This window comes from Antechinus flavipes, chromosome 2 (genome assembly GCF_016432865.1).
Source record: "Antechinus flavipes isolate AdamAnt ecotype Samford, QLD, Australia chromosome 2, AdamAnt_v2, whole genome shotgun sequence".
Classification (NCBI taxonomy): domain Eukaryota; kingdom Metazoa; phylum Chordata; class Mammalia; order Dasyuromorphia; family Dasyuridae; genus Antechinus; species Antechinus flavipes.
This window is the reverse complement of record NC_067399.1, coordinates 431,909,114-431,929,345: the sequence shown is the minus strand read 5'-3', so window position 1 is coordinate 431,929,345 and position 20,232 is coordinate 431,909,114. Positions and strand designations below refer to the sequence as shown.

The 20,232-nt window shown below is 34.8% G+C and overlaps 1 protein-coding gene across 13 annotated transcripts in view; it reads right to left on the bottom strand.

Annotated features, from left to right (window-relative positions):
• Positions 1 to 20,232, bottom strand: part of LOC127550240 (serine protease inhibitor Kazal-type 9-like) — a 52,117-nt gene that overhangs the window by 30,222 nt on the left and 1,663 nt on the right. For 3 of the 13 annotated variants that reach the window (XM_051978959.1, XM_051978960.1, XM_051978963.1), the window contains exons 2-3: positions 19,876 to 19,916; positions 4,465 to 4,502 (exon numbers count right to left, since the gene is read on the bottom strand). The exons of 1 other annotated variant lie outside the window; for it this stretch is intronic. In XM_051978959.1, the coding sequence (XP_051834919.1) occupies positions 4,465 to 4,502; positions 19,876 to 19,916 (79 nt within the window). Of the gene's footprint in view, positions 1 to 4,464; positions 4,503 to 6,019; positions 6,179 to 13,755; positions 14,036 to 16,685; positions 16,826 to 19,875; positions 19,917 to 20,232 lie in introns of those variants that run through there. 9 more of the 13 variants (XM_051978958.1, XM_051978964.1, XR_007950805.1 and 6 more) reach the window with 8 other exon arrangements.

The window sequence follows — 20,232 nt, the reverse complement described above, 5'->3', positions numbered from 1 at the left end:
ATCGGAACAGAAACGAGTGTCAATATAAAGTAATTATTAAATAAAAAATTTTTTAAAAAAATAAAATAAAATAAAAATAAAAATATTGTATATTAAAAAAAAAATTCTCATTGGCCAACAATAGGTCCTAAACCAAGACCTATTTGGTCATTGTTTGTGTTCTGATTGATTCAGATTCAATGTAAATAGCAGTCATTTCTGCTTTGACCGGAACCCCTGAGGATCTTCCCCTGTCAGACTCATTCACTCATTTATTTATTTAAGTTTTGTTTTGTTTTTTGGATTAGTGAAAGAGGAGATTCTGTACCTCTTTTGCTACCTAGCTTTAATCACTGAATAGATGAAGCCTCAGTCAAACTGAGACTGATTGAAGACTTAATGACTTCTAAGGTCTCTTCTATCTTTAAATTAATAATCCTATTAGTGTCAGACTTAGTGTCAGAATTTCCTGGGTTGAGTTCTATCTCTAACATTTACTATTTATGTAACTATGAGCAAGTCACTCTATTTTGATGTCCTTAGATAGTGTCCCAAGATTTATATATTAAGTGAGAGGTAGATTATGGAAGAAGATCCAACACTAGGAATTTCATATTTCTGTACAAAGAAAACACAGGTGCTGACAAGAAAGATTTCTTGGAATCAAAATTCAGACAAGTCTTGATAGATTCAGAAAATGACTGGGCTTGTGTGGTGTAGGTTGGTATCCCTGCACAAGATTCCCAGTTATCAAAGACTGATCATAATAACTTGGTGCTCACTGACTCACAAGTTCATCCAAACTGTTACTAGGATACAAGAGAAGTCTACTCAACAACTGAAAGATTAGGCATGTGCAGGATGATGTTAGTTGCTACCCAGCCTTTGTGACTGAATAGGTGCAGCCTCAGTCAAACTGAGATCTGTTGAAGACCTTAGTTTTAAAAGGCCAAGATCTACCATTGCATGCAGAGCCATCTCCAATCAACTTGGTCTATATTTTGCCACTTGACCCAATTGGTTCTGAAGGGGAAAGGGAGGCAGATGACCTTGCACATCCTTCTGTCACTTAAATCCAATTCACTTGCATGTCACAGCATCACCTCCCTGATGTCTTGTTGAGAACAACAACAACAACAATTGAGGTTTATATTATCCTTACTATACCCTTAGAGAACAAACTTATCATCCTTCTGATGCTAAACCTATAGAAAATAATTGACTCTGAAAGATCGGAGCCTTACAAGGTATATAAATCATTCTATACTTAAGCAAGGTGCTCACAATTGAATCTGTGACAATATGTTATTCATGCTTCATTTGTTTATTAAAACGTCTCAGAGGTGTTTATCCACTTTGGGAAACAGTCATTAGAAAGTTAGTTTTTCTTTATATTTTCTTTTATTTTTCTCCCTACAGATTTGATCCACTGATTTTAGGGTAAATGCCTGGAGTCTCATAAAATAAAGAGTAATCATCAAATTATGAAATCTCAGAGGAAAAAGGAAGCTCAGTGCACATCTAGTCCAATTCATATCTAAACAGGAAACTCATCTTCAACAAATCTAACCAGTGAAAATACAATCTCAACCTGAACATCTCTCATATTTTTTAACCTAATGTCTCTTTCATATGACATTACTTAAAATAACAGAAGTCAAAAAATTACCCTCACCTAACCCCCATAACCTCTACACAAAGCATACATTCCCCTATTCCAATAGTTCAAAATTTTTCATCAACCAATCAGACTATGGCATGGTTTCTAGTTCTTCTTAATTCTGTTCCTTATATTTTAAATATGGTTTAGATATTAATGTCCTTCCAAAGCTGTAGGGACTATATCTGGATGTGGTATTCCAGATATGATCTCCCAAGGGTTGTGGATGGTATGAGAATTGCCATTCTTACTTCTTGTGCAACCAAAGATCAAATAACTTTTAGGACTGTTTAATTTTGTTGATACTTATTATATCACTAGGTCATCTTAAACTTTTGATTTGCTAAAATAGCCAGTTATAATGAACACAAACTGCTGCCAAACCATTTTTTCCACATGTTCTTGTACAATTATTCATTTTATCCATAATATGGAACTTGATATGTATCGTTGTTCAATTTTATCTTATTGATGTCAGCTCATTATTCTGGCTTGACAATCTTTTTAAGGATCTTCATCATTATCAATAATGGGATCAGCAAATCATGGCTTGAACATTAAATCTGGGTTTTGTATATAGTATTTTTTTAAATATAGTATTGTTTTCTTTTTCAAATCTATTTTGTAAGGAGTTACATGATTTTTTGATTTCACTATTTTTTTATATAGTATTAAAATGGGTATACAAAAACAGGTATGGTAGCCAGATTTGGCTAATGGCTTGTTAATTCTTTATACTCATAATGCCTTATTTTACATAAAAATTCAAGATTTACAAAACACTATATGTAGAACACTCCTGTGAGACTGATAATTAACCCCAATTTATAAATCAGGAAAATGTTTAAGAGACCAAAGTTTGCAAGGTCACAGAGCTTGTCAATGAGAGGAATAAAACCCAAACCCAGTCATCTGAATCTAGGTCTCAAATTCTTTCCATAGTATCATCTTGCTAGTTAGCATGTTAGCTATCATTCCCATCTTCATATCATCCTTGAATGTGATGATCACTATCCAAATCACTGAGAAAAATATTGAACAGCATAAAGCTAAAGATTTCTCAAAAAGAAAATAATGCTCTATTGATCACTACTCTTTGGATTCAGTGATTCTACTCTTTCTGAATTTGCCTAAAACAATAAACTAGTGCATGCTTATTTTGTCCATAGGGATATTGAGAATTATGCTTATGATATTCTTCAGCAATTCATTTCTAGGAGCCCTGTTGAAAAAGAAAATGAAGTTAGTGTTATTTGACTTGTTCTCAATTAAACCATGCTGACTTATATTGATTGCTGTTTTCCTAGGTAAGGGTTCACCAACCATCCCTTTGATGTTAGGTAATAGTGCAATTAGAAATTATTGACACCTGATCTACAAGGCAACTGATATTTACCCAATATGCCAACTAACTCTCCTTCATATGTTATAGAACACATACAGATAGAAAAGTTTTCTCACAGAGTGTGCCCCAGAGTTCCAATTTTTTCCTCAAACAAAAAATGCATATATTTTAAGATGTGGAATAAAAGTCATTTGGCTGATAATCCTCATGCATTACACCTCATTCATTTAATATACATTAATAAACAACTGCAATGGTGGAGTGGAATCAAGATGGTAGAGAGTACACAATTTTTTTATCTGAGCTCTTCCTGGCGGCCTTCAGATCGACTTCTGATTAAGCTTCTGAACTGGTTTTGAAATGACAGAATCCACAAATATTTGAAGTATAACAAATTTCCAGCAGAAACTATTTGGAAGAACTTCAGAAAAGATCTGTTTTAATCAGGTGGGGAATGGAAAAAGGGGAGAGGCAGCTGAACACAGAGCAAAGCAGAGATCCAAGATGGTGTACCATTCACAGGCTGGGGAATCTACTGGGAGGCTTTTAGCCAAAATACAGCAGCATTGGTTACAAACCAGTGGATTAGCAGATTAGTTGTCAGACATCCAACACAAGTACAAAAGTCAAGTAGTGAACAGCTAAGCCCTGGAATAACATGGGATTTGGCCACGCCCACTCAGCACAGGAAGGAAGTCAGCAGCACCAGCCTAGGGTAGCATTGCTTATAGAGAAAGCTTGAAACAATCACTCCTTTACCCAGAACAGACTTCAACCTTTAAAAACAAATGAGCAAAAAAGTAAAAAGAACTCTGATCATAAATAACTTTTATGTAGAAAGAGAACAAATCTGAACCCTGAGGATCCCAAAGATAAATCATGTACTGATGAAGCCTGAACGGGTGATATAAGTTGGTCCCGATCTCACATAGGTCCTTTGGAAGAATTCAAAAAAGATCTTAAAAGAGAGTTAGAAGAAAAATGGGGAAAGGAAATGAGAAGTTTGCAAGAGAGTTTGGAAAAGGAAACACAGAAATTATCTGAAGAAAACTCCTTAAAAATAGATTTAGTGAAATCAAAAAATCATGTAACTCCTTACAAAATAGATTTGAAAAAGAAAACAATTTGTTGAAAAACAGAATTTGTGAAATTGGGAAAAAATCCAATCAACAAAACACTACATTTAAAAGTTCAATTGGCCAAATGCAAAGAGAGATAAAAAAGCTAACTGAAGAAAATAATTCACTAAAAATTAGAATTGAACAAATGAAAATGAATGACTCAACGAGACTTCAAAAATCATTTGTTGATAATTACCTTTATATGACTATGAAAAAGTCACTTGAGGTCTGTAAGCCTCAGTTTCCTCATCTGTAAACTGGGAATGTTGTACTAGGTGACCCCTAAACTCCTTTACAGCTATAGATCATACAATCCCACTAGGAAAGTTGACCTAAAACCCAATTTATGCATTTCTTACCGGTTTATAAGCATTAGACTTCTTCCAACATAAAACATCTGAAACCAAAGGATAAAAAGATACATTAAAGAATTTAATTTTTCCTAGGAAGTGAATTTATAGAATAAGACAATATCTTCTCATTGTACAAGCCCTACCAGAAATTCATAGAGTATTTCTAACCATCTAGTACTGAAGCCTGGTATTTATTATAATACTGGCTAGGTATTTATTAAATGGGCTCATTGAAGCCCAAGAAATCATCAACTGGTTTTTGCTCAGGCCTCCTCCCCTGTTAGAACATAAAATCCTTAGTCCTAATCTTTGTATCCCCAGGACTTGACACAGCCTTCACAATTAAGGGGCATTTGCTATATGTCTAAGTCTAAAGGGGCAAGGCACTTAACCCTTTTCAGTGTTGTCAGAAAACTCTCTAACTCTATGGAACAGACATGAATTGCTTATGTTTAATAGTGGAGGGGTTTTATACATACAAAAATTCCAGGAGGGCAGGGATAACAGTTTATTTAAACTTTTCGTCATCTTCATCTCAAAGTATCAAAGTGATACCTTAGTATTTATTGTTAATTGGGTCCAGAAGGCACAATGAGTGACAAAAGAGTAGCACTGAGGGACTTTCCCCAAAAAAATAATATTTCCAGTCTGCAGACTAGTAACTCCTATTCATCCACTTCCCCAAAGGGGCAAATAGGGCTGCCAGCTCTAGAGAAACAAGTCAGCTCAGCTCAGCCCACCCAGTCAGACTCCTTCTTTCTTGACCTAATTCATTTTCATAGAGGAACCATGACATTTATACTCTTCTCAAGCTTATCCAAGCTTCCTTAGGATAGGGATGGAGGCCTGGATATAGAATCAGAAGTTATGGCTGTTTCCCAGGGTTCTGGGAGCTATCAGGGCTTAAGCATGCCAGGAGACCTGGGTCCCCTGTTGGTGCCACCACATCCTGTACCTGGGCTCCTGCCATTGCTGCTCTTCCCACTCCTCCTCTTACCAAGGCTGCTCTTCTTGTTGAGCATTCCAGCCAATCTATGCCTCTTCCAGAACTACTTGTTGGCACACTGGGAAATTATATGCCACAGCCACATTTCCTGTAGAAACTTCAATCTGTCACTTCTTTCCTACAGTCTACATTGGGGAAGAGCTGTCTATGACTAAATGCAATAGCAGTAGGAATGGGAGCATGAAGCTAGTACCCCTGGGAACTTTCACCCCTCTACCACTCAAGCAAGACAACAACCAAGTTCCATGAGGGCCTAGTAAACATCAGTACTGAAATATTTTTTTCTAGTTGAAATGCACAAAATACCAAATTCAAGGAGTTTCAGAGCAGACAAAAGTTACACCTAGAATAGTTGGTTAACAGCCCAATTTTTTCAGTACAGGTTTTGATCAGGAAGTATACATTACAACCAGCATGGAAATAAATCACTTCCTAATATGTGCTTGGGAATCCCAATAGTGATAGGAGCAGCCCAAGCTATGTAATACAGGGCACTGTTTTCTTCCATTTCTGGCAAATTACAAGTTCCCCACCTAGACTAAGAATATTCCTTACCTGAGAACTCAAGCAATACAATGATAAAGAGGCCCAAAAAAGTCTTATTCAACAGCAGAGAAAAGGCCATATTTTCTTTCCAGAATGTTCTGCTTCTATGCAGCTTCCCTTTCTTCCTCAGCTCCGAGACTCTTTTTATCTAGGTTTGTCCTGCTAATGATATTGCTATCATTCTTCAGGTGGTAAAATTTCCTTTGATATCAGTTGACAGGGGATATTAAATGCAAGCTGCTGAAGATTAGAACTATGTGTACAGAACATGTTGTCCATATGCAAAGCCAATAAAAAGCACTTAGAGAAGTGACTACTTATTAACATTGAATCCAAGTTTCTAAACTTCATAGATTAATGGCATTGTCAATGCAAAAGAAGTCACATAAACCAAATAAATAATCATTAAACTTTTATTTGGGACTATTAGAGGGCACCATATGTTAACAGATAACTGGTCAAAAGTCAATGTGGTCTAAGGGAACTTATCTAATCCCTAAAGTTTTTTCAGCTATCTTATTTGCCATCCATTAGATACAAACTGAAGATGAGTCTCCAGGGGATACTGAAAAATACCTGTTTGGAAAAGCTATTCTAGGAAAATGCATCAATCTGCTTCTTAGGCATCATTAACTTCCATTGTCCCAGGGGATAAAGTCCTAGCTGATTGATCATACTCTTTGGTGTTACAGTGATTGGGAGTAACAGAGTTGTGGGTTGCACCAACTACAGGAAGTCAACTCCACTATACTTAATAGAAATCTAGAATTGAGAATGAAGAGGATAGGATCTTTGCTTTCCTCTGCCCTCAACAGACCACATCTGAAGTGTTCTATTTATTTTTAGTAATGTCTCTGCTAAGCTGAGGAACATCTAGGGGAGATCATGTCATAGGAAGGTTGGATGGGATGTTTAGCTTAGAAAACAGAACTTTGATGAAGTAATTATCTCATTAGTTATTGAAGGGCTATAATGGCAAATTGGAATTAAGTTTATTCTGCTTGTCTCCAAAAGGTAGAATTCAGACCAATTGATAGAAATTTCCAAAAAGTAGCATTTAGTATTAGACTTAAGAACTTCCAAAAAAGTATAGTCAGTTTACAGTAACATGGGCTGCTATGTGAAGCAGTAGACTTTTTGCAGGTATTCTTGAAAAAGCAGGACAACTACTTCTTGGTGTTATTTAATACATGGGACATCCATCCTGGGCAGAGTTTTAGAATACATAATTTTTAAGTTCCCTTCCAAATCTGAAACATTTGAATGTGTTCTTATTGATTTGTTACTCTCTGACTTTTTATTTTTCTTTTGCTGATTTTCTTTGTCTTTCTCCCACACCATTTGGCTTTTTCTCTTTCTCTTTTTGATATGGCTTTGTCTCTCTGTCTCTCTCTTTCTGTATTTGATTCTCTTTATCTTTCTGTCACTCTTCCTCTTTCTTACTCTCTCCTCATTTTCATTGCCTTCTACCTATTAGAGAAACATTACTTGTCTTTTCCATTCGAATGGGAGATTCTTGATATTCCAAAAAGAAGAGGACGTTCTGGCCAGGATCATTCAATTTGTACTTCAGTTTCAATACTATTTTTGATTCTACAGTTCAAGTTGACATTAGCTTATCTGTCGTCTTTTTGAAACCTTACTCAATATTTCCTTTTAAGAGATTGGGGAGGCTAAAAAGGCTGATACAGTTAAATTAATGGGTATAGTTGAACAGGTGAGAGAATATGAGAAGAAAGAACTTTAAAAGATGAAAGGGGCTTGAAGAAATAGAAGAGGTGATGAAATGGGGAGAATAAAATGAAAGAAGATGAAAAGGTGGGAATAGTTGAGAAGGAAAGAATTGCAAAGTAATGGGAGCTGAAGATATGGAAGCAAGTAGTCCGAGGAGATGAAGATGTGGAAGTAGATAATTTCTTCCTAGAGTAGGAATAGCTGAGAAACCTGCAGTAGTTTCTGGCATGGGGAAAATTGAGAAAGTAGTTATTGAACTAGAAGGAGAGGAGGAATAGGAAGATCTAAGACAGGTTCAAGCTAGGAAGCAAGATGAGATTTAAAAGCTACAAAGACAGAAGGATCCTGTGGCAGAATTACAAATAATAATTCCATTGCCTAACTAAATTACTACCCCAAGAAATCCATCAGCTGGAGAAAATATGTGATATCAAATCAATACAATAATTCATAATGTGAAAATAATACAAAAATAACTACCATATTCAATTGAATGAGATACTTTTTTCTATACATTGGCTTAAGGAATAGTATCTTACACTTAATGGGGAATCTTAGAGGACATTTAGTTGTAACTCATTTGGGGTCTCATACTCTTTATGCTTATCAAAGTGGTCTGGATTAGGCTCTCACCCACATAGCATTTATGAAAGAAATCAGAACTAAAGTTATTTTTCATTTTAGGAGGAATAGGAGTTGATATTACTATCAGAAAAGAGGAAATGTAGAGAGGAAAAAAAACCCAAAACACTGGAGACACAATTGGGACCCATTCCTCACATCAATTCTCACTGGCTTCCTCAAATAGAATTATCTGTGAGGAACACTTTGCTCCAAGCTCTTTGGCATGCTGGGGGTAGAGGCATGAGTGTCCAATCTCTATGTCCATCAGAAAAAGAATAATACTTCATGCTGAAAGGACTGTGTCCTCTCTTGGAACCCCTGAGGGAGCCCCCATTTATCTAGAGGGGAATGTGGGGGACACGTGGTAAGAAGGTATTGAAGGGAAGAAATTCAAGAGATCCTTCACACATTGTAGAATTCCTTCCTTCTGTACATAGATGAAAACTTGATTCATCACTGTTCTCTACTACTGTGCCTTTCAAGTTTTGTAAGCTGATTCTGTCACCATGGTTTGTCTTCTTTGACTTCAAAGATTTTCTTCACCTCTTTCTGCCTCTTGACTTTAAAGTCCCCTTTACTTTTTTGCCATTACTTATTTCTCTTCGCCCTTGTTCAAAAATGCCTCCAATCTCTTCACTCCAGTTTCCTTGGTGGATCTCCTTATCTCTGTTATTCTCAGCATTTTAATTGCTATTATCTTCTCATTAATCCCTCTGCATCTTTCTCTCTCTCATTCTAAGTACTACCTTCTTTATGAAGTCTCTCTTGATGCCCCCAAATGCTGGGACCTCTATCACAAAATGGCTTCATATTTATAACATAGCCTCACTTAAGCCAAGGAAATAATCTGTTTATTTTTCTGATATGAAAATCCATTCTCATAGTACAATACAAGGATTCCTTGAATCCAGAAATTGTTTCATATTTATCTTTGTATCCCTAGGAACTGGTACTGCTCTGGCACATACAGGATATTTTCTATATGCCTGTCTCTAAAGCATATCAATTGTGTGCCCAAAGGCAAGTTATTCAATCCCTCTCAATACTCCAGGTATCTCTCTTTAAAAAATGGGAAAAAAAATTAGCTGCATTTATGTACTGAGTTTATATGCAAAGAAGCATATGTAGTGAAGTAAAAAAAAAATGCTCTTATAGAATATTATTCCATATTAAAGGTTTTCTAGCACCCAAGTGAAACTTTAGCTCCTTGAGGGCAGGGATCATGTTTCATATACATGTTCTATCTCTTCCAAATCAAAGCACCGGGCCCTACATAAACTAGGGACTTTAATAAAGTTTGAATGGATTTTAATGGCTGACCCCACAATTGTTTAGTATGAGTTTGGGTAATGCAAAGAATAATGAGAATCTTCACCAACAGTTTCCTAATGCAAACTTTGAGAGTCCCAGTACTGACAGGAACATCTTAGGCCAGGTAATGGAGAGCACTATTTTATTCCTACAGGTTCTGATAAACCAGAAGTTCTCAACTGTGACTAAGGACATCAGTCCCTGAGAATTCAGACAATAAAAAGATTAAGGGACATAAGAAAGCCTTGTTCAGCACAATAGGGAGATTGTATTTTCTATGCAGGATGTTCTTTTTTTATCATAGCTTTTTATTTACAAGATATATGCAGAGGTAATTTTTCAGTATTGACAGTTGCAAAATCTTTTGTTCCAATTTTTCCCCTCCTTCCTCCACCCCCTTCCCCAGATGGCAGGTAAACCAATACATGTTAAATATGTTAAAGTATATGTTAAATACTATATATATATATATATATATATATACACATGTCCATAGTTATTTTGCTGCAGTTACAGAAAAATTGGACTTTGAAATAGTGTACAATTAACTTGTGAAGGAAATCAAAAATGCAGGCAGATAAAAATAGAGAGATTGGGAATTCTATGTAGTGGTTCACACTCATTTCCCTGAGTTCTTTCAATGGCTGTAGCTGGATCAATTCATTATTGTTCTGTTGGAACTGATTTGTTTCTTCTCATTGGTGAAGAGGGCCACATCCATCAGAATTAATTATCATATAGCATTGGTAAAGTATATAACAATCTCCTGTTCCTGCTCATTTCACTCAACATCAGTTCGTGTAAGTCTCTCCAGAGGCCTTTCTGAAGTCATCCTACTGGTCATTTCTTATAGAACAATAATATTCCATAACATTCATATACCACAATTTATTCAGCCATTCTCCAATTGAGGGGCATCCACTCAGTTTCCAGTTTCTGGCCACTACAAAGAGAGGGGCCACAAACATTCTTGCACATACAGGTCCCTTTCCCTTCTTTAAGATCTCTTTGGAATATAAGCCCACAGGATGTTCTTTTTTTAATACAATTTCCCATTATTTCTGTCCTTCCAGGTTTTTATCACATGATAGTAATAGGAAGAATATCATCCCTCAGGTGGCAAAATGGCTTTTAGTGTATAACATGTCACATTAAATGCAGGCTACTGAAGACTAAAACAATTTATACAGAATATTTTTTCCTCATGCAAAGATATCAAGAATTCAATAGAGCTAATAATTATGAAAAATGAGCCCAGTTCTAAACTTCATAAAACAATGGCATAATTAGGGGAAAAAACTACATATAGAACCCAAGAAGAGGAAAACAGCAGAAATAAAAAGATTAATGAAAGGTACCATAGATTGACAGCCTATTAGCCAATGATAATATAGCCTGAGGGGAATTAAATCCCATGTATTTTGGATTGAAATTGGCCACCCATAAGGTAAAAATTGAAGACAAATTTCCAGAAGTTACTGACAAATACTGAACAGGGAGAGGCAGATACTTGAAGCAAGCCTCTTTTTCTTAGTAATTTTTCCTCTCTTCAACCCACCCCAACACAGGATAGAATCCTACTTGATTGATGAAATTTGGTTTTCTGGTGACTAGGAATCACATTATAATGCTGATATCAATTATGTGCCAATGATATCTGAAATGATCAATTTATTTTTAGAAAAGTCTTTGCTAAGCCAAGGAACATCTGGAGCAGGGGAACTAGTATAGTGAAAGATCTGGAGACCATTTCTTATACAGATAAAGGATCTAAGAGATATTTATCTTGGAAAACAGAGTTTTAATGGACATAATCTCATCTAAGTATTTGAAAAGCTACTATAAAATAAAGGAGTTAAATTTATTTTGCTTGTCTTCAGAAGGTAGAATTGGGACCAATTGATAGAAATTTCTAAGAAGCAGAATTTGGCACTATACTTAATAACTTCCCCAAAAGTACAGTTTACAGTAAAAATATGAGACAGAAATTCCTTATGAATGGAGTAATCCATGAAAAGTCACATCCAATACTGTTTAATGCTGTAATACAAGGGACTCCTATCTCTGATGGAAGAGTAGTATATGTGCTAAGATCTCTTCTACCCATGAGCCTCTTTGAATCCATGACTATTTTTTTCTGGGTCTGTCTTTCTGTTTCTCCCTTTTGGGGCCATCCCAGTGACAACATAACCAGCACTTTTGGGGAAAATTCCAGAGTCTCCAAGCATATGGCAGCTCAGTGTTTGGGCTTTTGAAGGATGGCTAACTCTATGGTTATGGCTTTCAGGCATGCTATAAATCCAAGATATTATTTGGTGACAGAGAGCATGACTTCTGCTTTGATTTTCTCATGCATGGCTGATAATGGCACTCTCAGCTCTTCCATCACTGGCTTCACAAAAAGCATGGACTTAACCAGGTAGCCTTATTCAGGTACCCCTTCAATGATTTAGTACCTTTTTGCCTTTGTTTTTTGTTGATTTTAGGCAAGATCACAGAATGTGTACTAAGGACTTTGGGGATTCCCAAAGTCATCTAGAGTAGCTGCTCTTGCCATATTGATTTCCCTTTGGAGAACATTAGAATAACACATTTAGAGGTAATTAAAAATGTAAAAGATAAGCCTTATTGTTCAGTTGAATTGATCAGACCATAATATATTCATTGGTAGTAATTGACCACTAATTAAACTTCTTAAAGCATATATCTGATCAAGTGACACTCTACTTAGCTTTGGTGGCCCCCTATTACTTCTAGGATTATATACAAAATCTATTCTTTTGACTTTTTTCCCTGAGGCAATTGAGGTTAAGTGACTTTCCCAGGGTCACACAGCTAGACAGTGTTAAGTGTCTGAGGACAGATTTGAATTCAGGTTCTCCTGATTTCAGGGCTGGTGCTCTATCCACTCCACTACCTAGCTGCCCCCCTCTCTTTTGATTTTAAAGCTCTTAATAGCCTAGCTCCTTTCTATCCTTCCCATCCTGCACTTTGTTCCCCTCCATGTATTCTGCAACCTACAGAAAATGTCCCTTAACTCTTCCTCAAACAAGATACTTCATCTACTAACTCTGAGCATTTTTACTGACTATCCCCCATGTCTGGACTTCTCTCCTTTCTTATCTCGACTTCCTGGATTCTCTGGCTTCCTTCAAGTCTCAGCTAAAGAATCTAGGGGGAAAGTTTGAGCCTCAGACATTAGCTAAATGATTCTGAGCAAGTCACTTAAGCTTTTTTTTTAACTTAATTTTTTCAACTGTAAAATGAAGATGACACATTTGTGAAGATAAATTTAAAAAAAAAAGTGTTTTCAAAAAGTACTTAACACTGTGCCTAGAACACAGGAGGTGCTTTGTAAAAGCTAATCCCTCCCTGCCTATATTTTGCAAGGAACCATTTCAAAATATCCTTAATCTTAGTGCATTTCCTCTGAGATTACCCTCAAAGGATCATGTTAATAAATAGCTCTATGTTGTCTTTTACATTGAATTATAAGGTCCTGAAGAACAGGGCCAGTATGGTGCCTTACTTTGTCTTACTTTGTATCCACTAACACTTAGCTCAGTACCTGCATTATAGCAAATTCTTAATACTTATCTTGATTATATGTCACTAAGCAAAGCTTGAACAAAAAGAAATCCTCCTTATTTGAATAACAAGGATGAAGAGTCTTTAAAGTGAGAGCAGAAGGACAAGGGAGGATACTAAGTTCTGTTGTTCCTACTTGTAAAAGAATTTCAAGTAATGTCAGGCCCCTTTTTCTTAGTACCTTAGGGCAAAAATCCTATAACCCAACCCTTGTTATCATTCTAAAAATGATACTTCTACAGAGGGGGAATTCAAGAATGTCTGTGTATGAAAGTGAGAACTGCAGCCTCATATTTTACATATATGATGACATACATATAAGGAACATGTAACCTGGGAATCTGAGTGAAATCTTAAGAAACAGGTGAGAAGGGAATAAATCTCCTATCCATATTTTAGGATTTATGAATCCTTGATCTCACCTTGACTGAGTTGCAGAAGTTCTGATTGAGCCTATATTTCTTTGAGTGATTAAATGACCAGAGTCATCAAGACAATTAGATTTTATTATAAAGGTTTTTCTGTAGCTGATGGGGAATGGGAAATTGGGAAATGCTTTAATGGCCCTTCTTCTAAAAAGAATATCTCAATAGAAATTTTCAATTAATAATTTATAGTTATAAAGAACTTTTTGAACAAAAGTGGAGAAGAATAGTTATCTTTAGGACCATTCAAGAGTGATGGGTTGAAGAGAGATGTCATCATATGGGAACCCAAAAATGTCAGCATTCACCAAAATCGAGTTTATGAATTTTTAATGTGGAATTTCTAAGGAAGAAGAGACAGAAATGAAGGTAAATCCAGTGTTATAATTTCAAGTTATAAACGTTTTTTAAATTCAAACAATGCTAATGCTATCCTCTTATATACTTTTAAAATTGAAGGAGACATAGGTCCATAGGACCATAAAATTGAAAAGTTAGAACTAAAAAGAACTTTAGAGAAAAATGAAAGATAGGAAGAAAGGAAATGGGGTGGGGGTGGGAAGAAAGGGGAAGAAACAAAGGACTGCGGAGGAAGGAAAAAGAAAGAGGAAGAGAGAAAGAGAAGGAAGAGAGAAAAAGAAAAGAGAAGGGGAAAAAAAATCATGACCACAGGAGATAAACAACAACAAAATTTCCTGATTTATGAGATAGTGAATTCTCCACCATTGGAGAATTACATAAGGCTCCATTATAAATAAAATAAAGAAGGGCTTCTTCAAGAGCTAATATTCTACTTCCTGATATACCATATTTTCAGGTCCCTTACAATTCTAATATCTTGTAATTGAATTTTAAGTATAGGATAGAGAATTTGAATATTTGAAGGGCAAGAGGATCCCCTCTGTAAGAATAAGAAAATCAGTTTTAGACATGTTGCATTGAAAACAGTGAACTATTTCATTTTGTTATTGTTGTTTTTTTAATTTACTCATTTCTAATTCATTTACTACTACAAAGTACTACTGCACTAACTGTATTCTCTATGAAACACACTAAAAGTATATGTTTAAAAGAATGGGGTGAAGATGAAATAATATTTTATCATAGTTGCCATAGAGAACTTCTGAAGTTTACTGAGGATGGAACTGATGATATCAAGCTCCTTTTGGAAGAAAATCTTAGGCATAGGTATAGAGGATTGAATAGAAAAGGGAAAAACTAGAAACCAAATGGAAAGTTACACTTAAGCTTTCTCAAGAAATCATAATAATCAAGGTCAACATCTTTTTTTTTGGGGGGGAGGTTCCTATTTTTTTATTTTTAAAAATTAAGATTTTTCCCCAATTATATATAAAAATAATTTTAACATTTTTTTTTCAAAATTTGAGTTTCAAATTCTTTCTCCTTCCTCATCTCCTTTCTGTGAAATGGCAAGCAATTTGACTTGTTGTAAAAGTGTAGACATATTTTTCTTGTGCAGCACAATCATTATGGAATAGTATAGAAGAATTGCACAAGTTTAACATGATTGGGTTATTTGCCATCTATGGGAAGGGGTGGGAGGAAAAGCTAGGGGGAAAGGAGTAAAAAAATTTGGAACACAAGGTTTTGCAAGAGTGAATGTTGAAAATTATCCATGCATATGTTTTAAAAATAAAAAGCTTTAATAAAAAATAAATTTTAAAAAAGTGTAGTGATACAAAACACATTTCAATTTAGTTCATGCACTAAAAAGAAAATGGACCAAAATGAAGTAAAAAAATAAAGAAAAAATATCTTTAATCTGCATTCAGACTCCACCAGTTCTTTTTATGGAGATGGATGACATTTTTTAAAAGCATAAGTTTCAGAATTGTCATAGATCATTGTATTGTTGAACTAGTTCTCATTTTTTAATATTAATAACATTGATAATAACTTTTTAGTAGGTCAGAATGTTAGTTTTATCTGTATAGCCTATCTTTTCATCTCAACCCTTAATGTGAATTTGCTATTAATTTTGTTCATTGCTTTGAATAATTAAATGCTGAAGTTTAAGGATAAATAGTTACAGGATGAGATCCTTATACATTTTTCATCATCTTGATTTATTAAGATTCATTATAAAGGTTCAAAATCTTTATGAAGATGAATCTATAAATGTATTGATAGTATCCTTGTTGAGAAAAATATATGCAGATATTTGCAATAGAAGGAAAAAATAGTATCTAGAGCAGACCATATCTCTATAGTCATACAACTGATTATAAGCAAAAATGTTCTTATTTGTTAATCATAAAGAACCTTCAATTCAATATATAAATCTAAAACAGTCCTCCTCTTCCTGAAGTTAAAGGATTGTAATAGAAACTGAATTTGTGTTTTTATTAGTACAGGGAACTCCCTCTAGAATTCCCTTTATCAATGCAGGTCATCATCTTGTCTACAACTTGTAGTCTCACAAAGTTACCTAGAGTATTAAGAGAGTAAATGATTTGCCCAGTAACAGAGGCAGTAAATATTGGAAACTAGACATTACCCTAGGTTTTCTTCAATCTTAGACCAGATTGCTATCTATTATGCCATACTGTCTGGTTCATAAAACCATGAGATTTAGAGCTAGAAGGAACTCCAGTTTTGCTCCATTTTATAGATGAGGAAACTAATCCCTGTTGAGAACAATTTGCTCAATATCTTTCTGTCTTCCCAACTCCAAATCTTGAACTCTTTCTACTACAGCTAACAGCCTCCCCACACAAATATTCTACCCATTGCTAAGTGCCATAGTAAGCACCTAAGCAATGTTGATTGTATTAATATTGAAATTAAATGTTCCAAATACAGATCTAATACTGCTGAGAGTAGTCATTTTTTTCAGAGAATAATCAGTGTCAGTTCTTTGATTTTTTTTTTGCAATCTGACAAATCAGTCTTTTTTTTGTCTTATTTTCCATTTTTTAAAAATCATATAAAAAAATTAAGGGGAAAAAAAGAAAATCTGGTTATCTCTTTACCTGTACTTTAGGCAGTAGAGACATTGGTTCCCAAAAGTTTCCTTATCTTTTGAACATAGTGGATCATATGTAAATTCACAATATTTCCAAATTCTTGGAATATTGTTCTTCATTGCTTGTAGCAACCATAAACAGTCAATCTATAAAGATAGGTTTAAAATAAGAATTTAAATTAGATAATCAGTCTTATGATCATGGAAACAGGCTTGTGAGAGCAGTGATATTAATGATGACCACTTCCCAAAGTTTCAAAACCACCTATAGGTAAAAAAGGCTGAGGTTGTCTCAAACTCAGGCTATAACTGACTAGAATTGAGGCTCCAGATCTGGGTTTCCAAACTTCCTCCACCCTGACCTAAACTAATGTCTACATCATCATGAGTGCATTCTATGGTAAAACTTCTGAGGCTAAAACTATGGAGAATAATTTACTCTAAAAGATTACTCTAAAAGATAGCAGAAGTCTTACAAGGTATATAAATCAGTATAAACTAAACAAGGTACTCACAATTGAATTCATAAGATGTTATTCATCTTTCATCTGTTATTCTGATGGGAATATCCAGCTTTTCAAAGGACTTTATCCCACTTGGGAAAAAGGTCAGTTATTAGGAAATTACTTTTCTTTATAGTAAGCGTAGTTTTCCCTCCCTATAGATTTGATCCACTAATTTTAGTGTGAACCTTTACAGTCTCATAAAGAAGGAGTAATCATCAAATAATAAAATCATAGAGCAGAAAGGTAGCTCAGCAGATATCTAATCTAATTCATACTTTAATAGGAAACTTGTCTTCAACAAATCTAACCAGTGGAAATAGAATCTCAAATTGAAGATTTCTCATGCTTTTACCTAATGTCTCTTTTATGTCCTATTACTTAAAATAACGGGAGTCAAAAATTATCCTTACCTCACACCTCCATACCCTCATAAAAGACATGCCTTCCTCCATTCCACCAGTTCAAAATTTTTCATCAACCAATCAAATTATGACATGGTTTCTAATTCTCTACATAATCCTGTTCCTCATATTTTAAATGTAGTTAAGATATCAATGTCTTTTCAAAGTTATAAAGATCATATGTGGATGTAATATTCCAGATATGATCTCCCAAGGGTAGTGGGTAGTATGAGAAGTGCCATTCTTACTTCTTGTGCAACCAAAGATCACAATAACTTTTAGGACTATAAAACTTTGGTGATACTAATTTTATCAATACATCTTAAACTTTTGACTCACTAACTGCTGCCAAACTACTTTTCCCATAGGTAGCACTTGTAAAATTGATTCATTTTACCTATAATGTAGAATTTGATATGTATCACTATTCAATTTTATTTTATTGATTTTGACTCTTTATTCTGGTTTGTTGATCTCTTTAGGTATCATCATTATCAATAATCAGGGTCAGCAAATCATGGCTTGAATAACAAATTTAGGACCTGATTGTTTTTATATAGCCTTAAAATGGGGTACATAGAAACAAGAGGCAGCCAGATTTGGCTGATGGCTTGTTGACTCCTGAGTAATATCCAGAAGAACTTATTTTACATAGAAAATCAAGATTTACAAAACACTATATGTAGAACACTCCTGTGAGACTGGTAATACGGATATAATTAGCCCCAATTTATAAATCAGGAAAATATTTAAGAAACCAAGGTTTGCAAGGTCACAGAGCCTGTCAATAAGAGGAATCAAACCCAAATCTAATCATCTGAATCAAAGTTTCATTTTTTTTCATAGTACCGTAGTGTTCAGTTATCAAGTTAGCTGTCATTTCCTGCTTCATATATCTCTTGAACATGACAATCAACATATATATACCTCCATCCAAATCATTGACAGTTAAATGATATAGGGCTAGAGACTTCTCTAAAATAAATTGTGATCTATCAATAACTACCCTTTGGGTTCACTGACTTTATCCTTTTTGAATTCACCTAAAAGTATAAACTGATTCATGCTAATTTTGTCCATAGAAATATTGAGAACTGAAGTACATTATTGCTTATGACATTCCTCTACAATTCAATTCTAGGAACCGTGTTGAAAAAGGAAATGAAGTTAGTGTTATTTGACTTGTTCTCATTAAAACCATGCTGACTTGTAGCGAATGCTATTTTCCTAGGTAAGGTTTACCAAACATTCCTCTGATATTAGATAACAGTGCAATTAGAAATTATTGACGCCTGATCTACAAGGCAACTAATATTCATCCAATCTGGTAACTAATTTTCTTTTATGGAAACACATACAGAAAGAAAACTCTTCTTATACAGTTGTCCCAGAGCTCTACTTTACTCTCTAATAAGAAATACACACACACACACACACACACACACACACACACACATATATATATATATATATATACATATATATGTTGTGAAATAAAAGTCATTTGACTAAATGATCTGTCATGCATTATCTCATTTATTCAATATTCATTAAGAGTTGTGATGCTTTTGCAAAATGGAGTTAGTTTGGTTCACACAATTCCTACAATTCTCTAAGAACCTGCTTACTTTATGTGGGGCCAAATATTAGGTATTCAGGAAGATAACATCAATAAATAACTTGTGGGTGTGGAATCATAAACCACTGGAATCTGGAAAAGATCCATAAGACACAGGACAAAAATACTGAAGCAGTATTAGATCTCAGAAATACAACAAAAGATTTAGAGTTGAAGAGGATCTTAAAGATCATCTCAACAGCCTTCTTTTACAAATGGCTAAACAAAGCCTAGATAGAGGATGAATTTTCACAAGATTACTCAGAAAGTCAGGAGAACTGGGACCAGCAAAATCTCCTAACTTCCATTGTTCTTTCCACTATACCACATTGTCTTCATGAGGCTCATGATATGAGGGAGCTAAGGTACCTAAATTAATTATAAGACAAATTAGTTTAAGACACAAGTGAAGAAATATTGGGTTGTTCCTTCAGATTTAATCTCCATGAGATTGACACTGAAATAGTATGATAGCAGTGATAGCATGAAAGGAACATTGAGAATGGTGTCAGAGAACTTTTCACTCTAGTGTTGACACTTCTATATGACCATGAACAAGTCAGTTAAAATGAGAATGTTTGTACCAGGTGACCTCAATTCTTTTTCAACTATAGATCCTATGATCCCAACAGGAAATTTGACTTAAAATTCAATCTGTACGTTTTTTTTTACCTCTGCTTTACGTGTTTTAGGTTTCTTCCAATTTATAAAATCTGTAACAAAATGATAAAAGGGGACATTACTTGATTTTTCATAGGAAATGAACTTATAGAATAAGTCAATGTCTTTTCATTGTGCAAGTCTTACCAGGAAATCCATAATGTATATCTAAACATGTGGTACTTGAGGCTTGGATGTTCACCAATGTTCATATTTATTAGATGGGCTCATTTAAGCCCAAGAAATGATCAGCTGTTTTTTTTTTTCTAGGATAATGTCATGCTCAGGCCCCCTGCCCTATTAGAACAGCTCCTAAAGGACAAGGACTATGTCTAATCTTTGTACCCCTGGGGCTTGACCCAGAGTCAC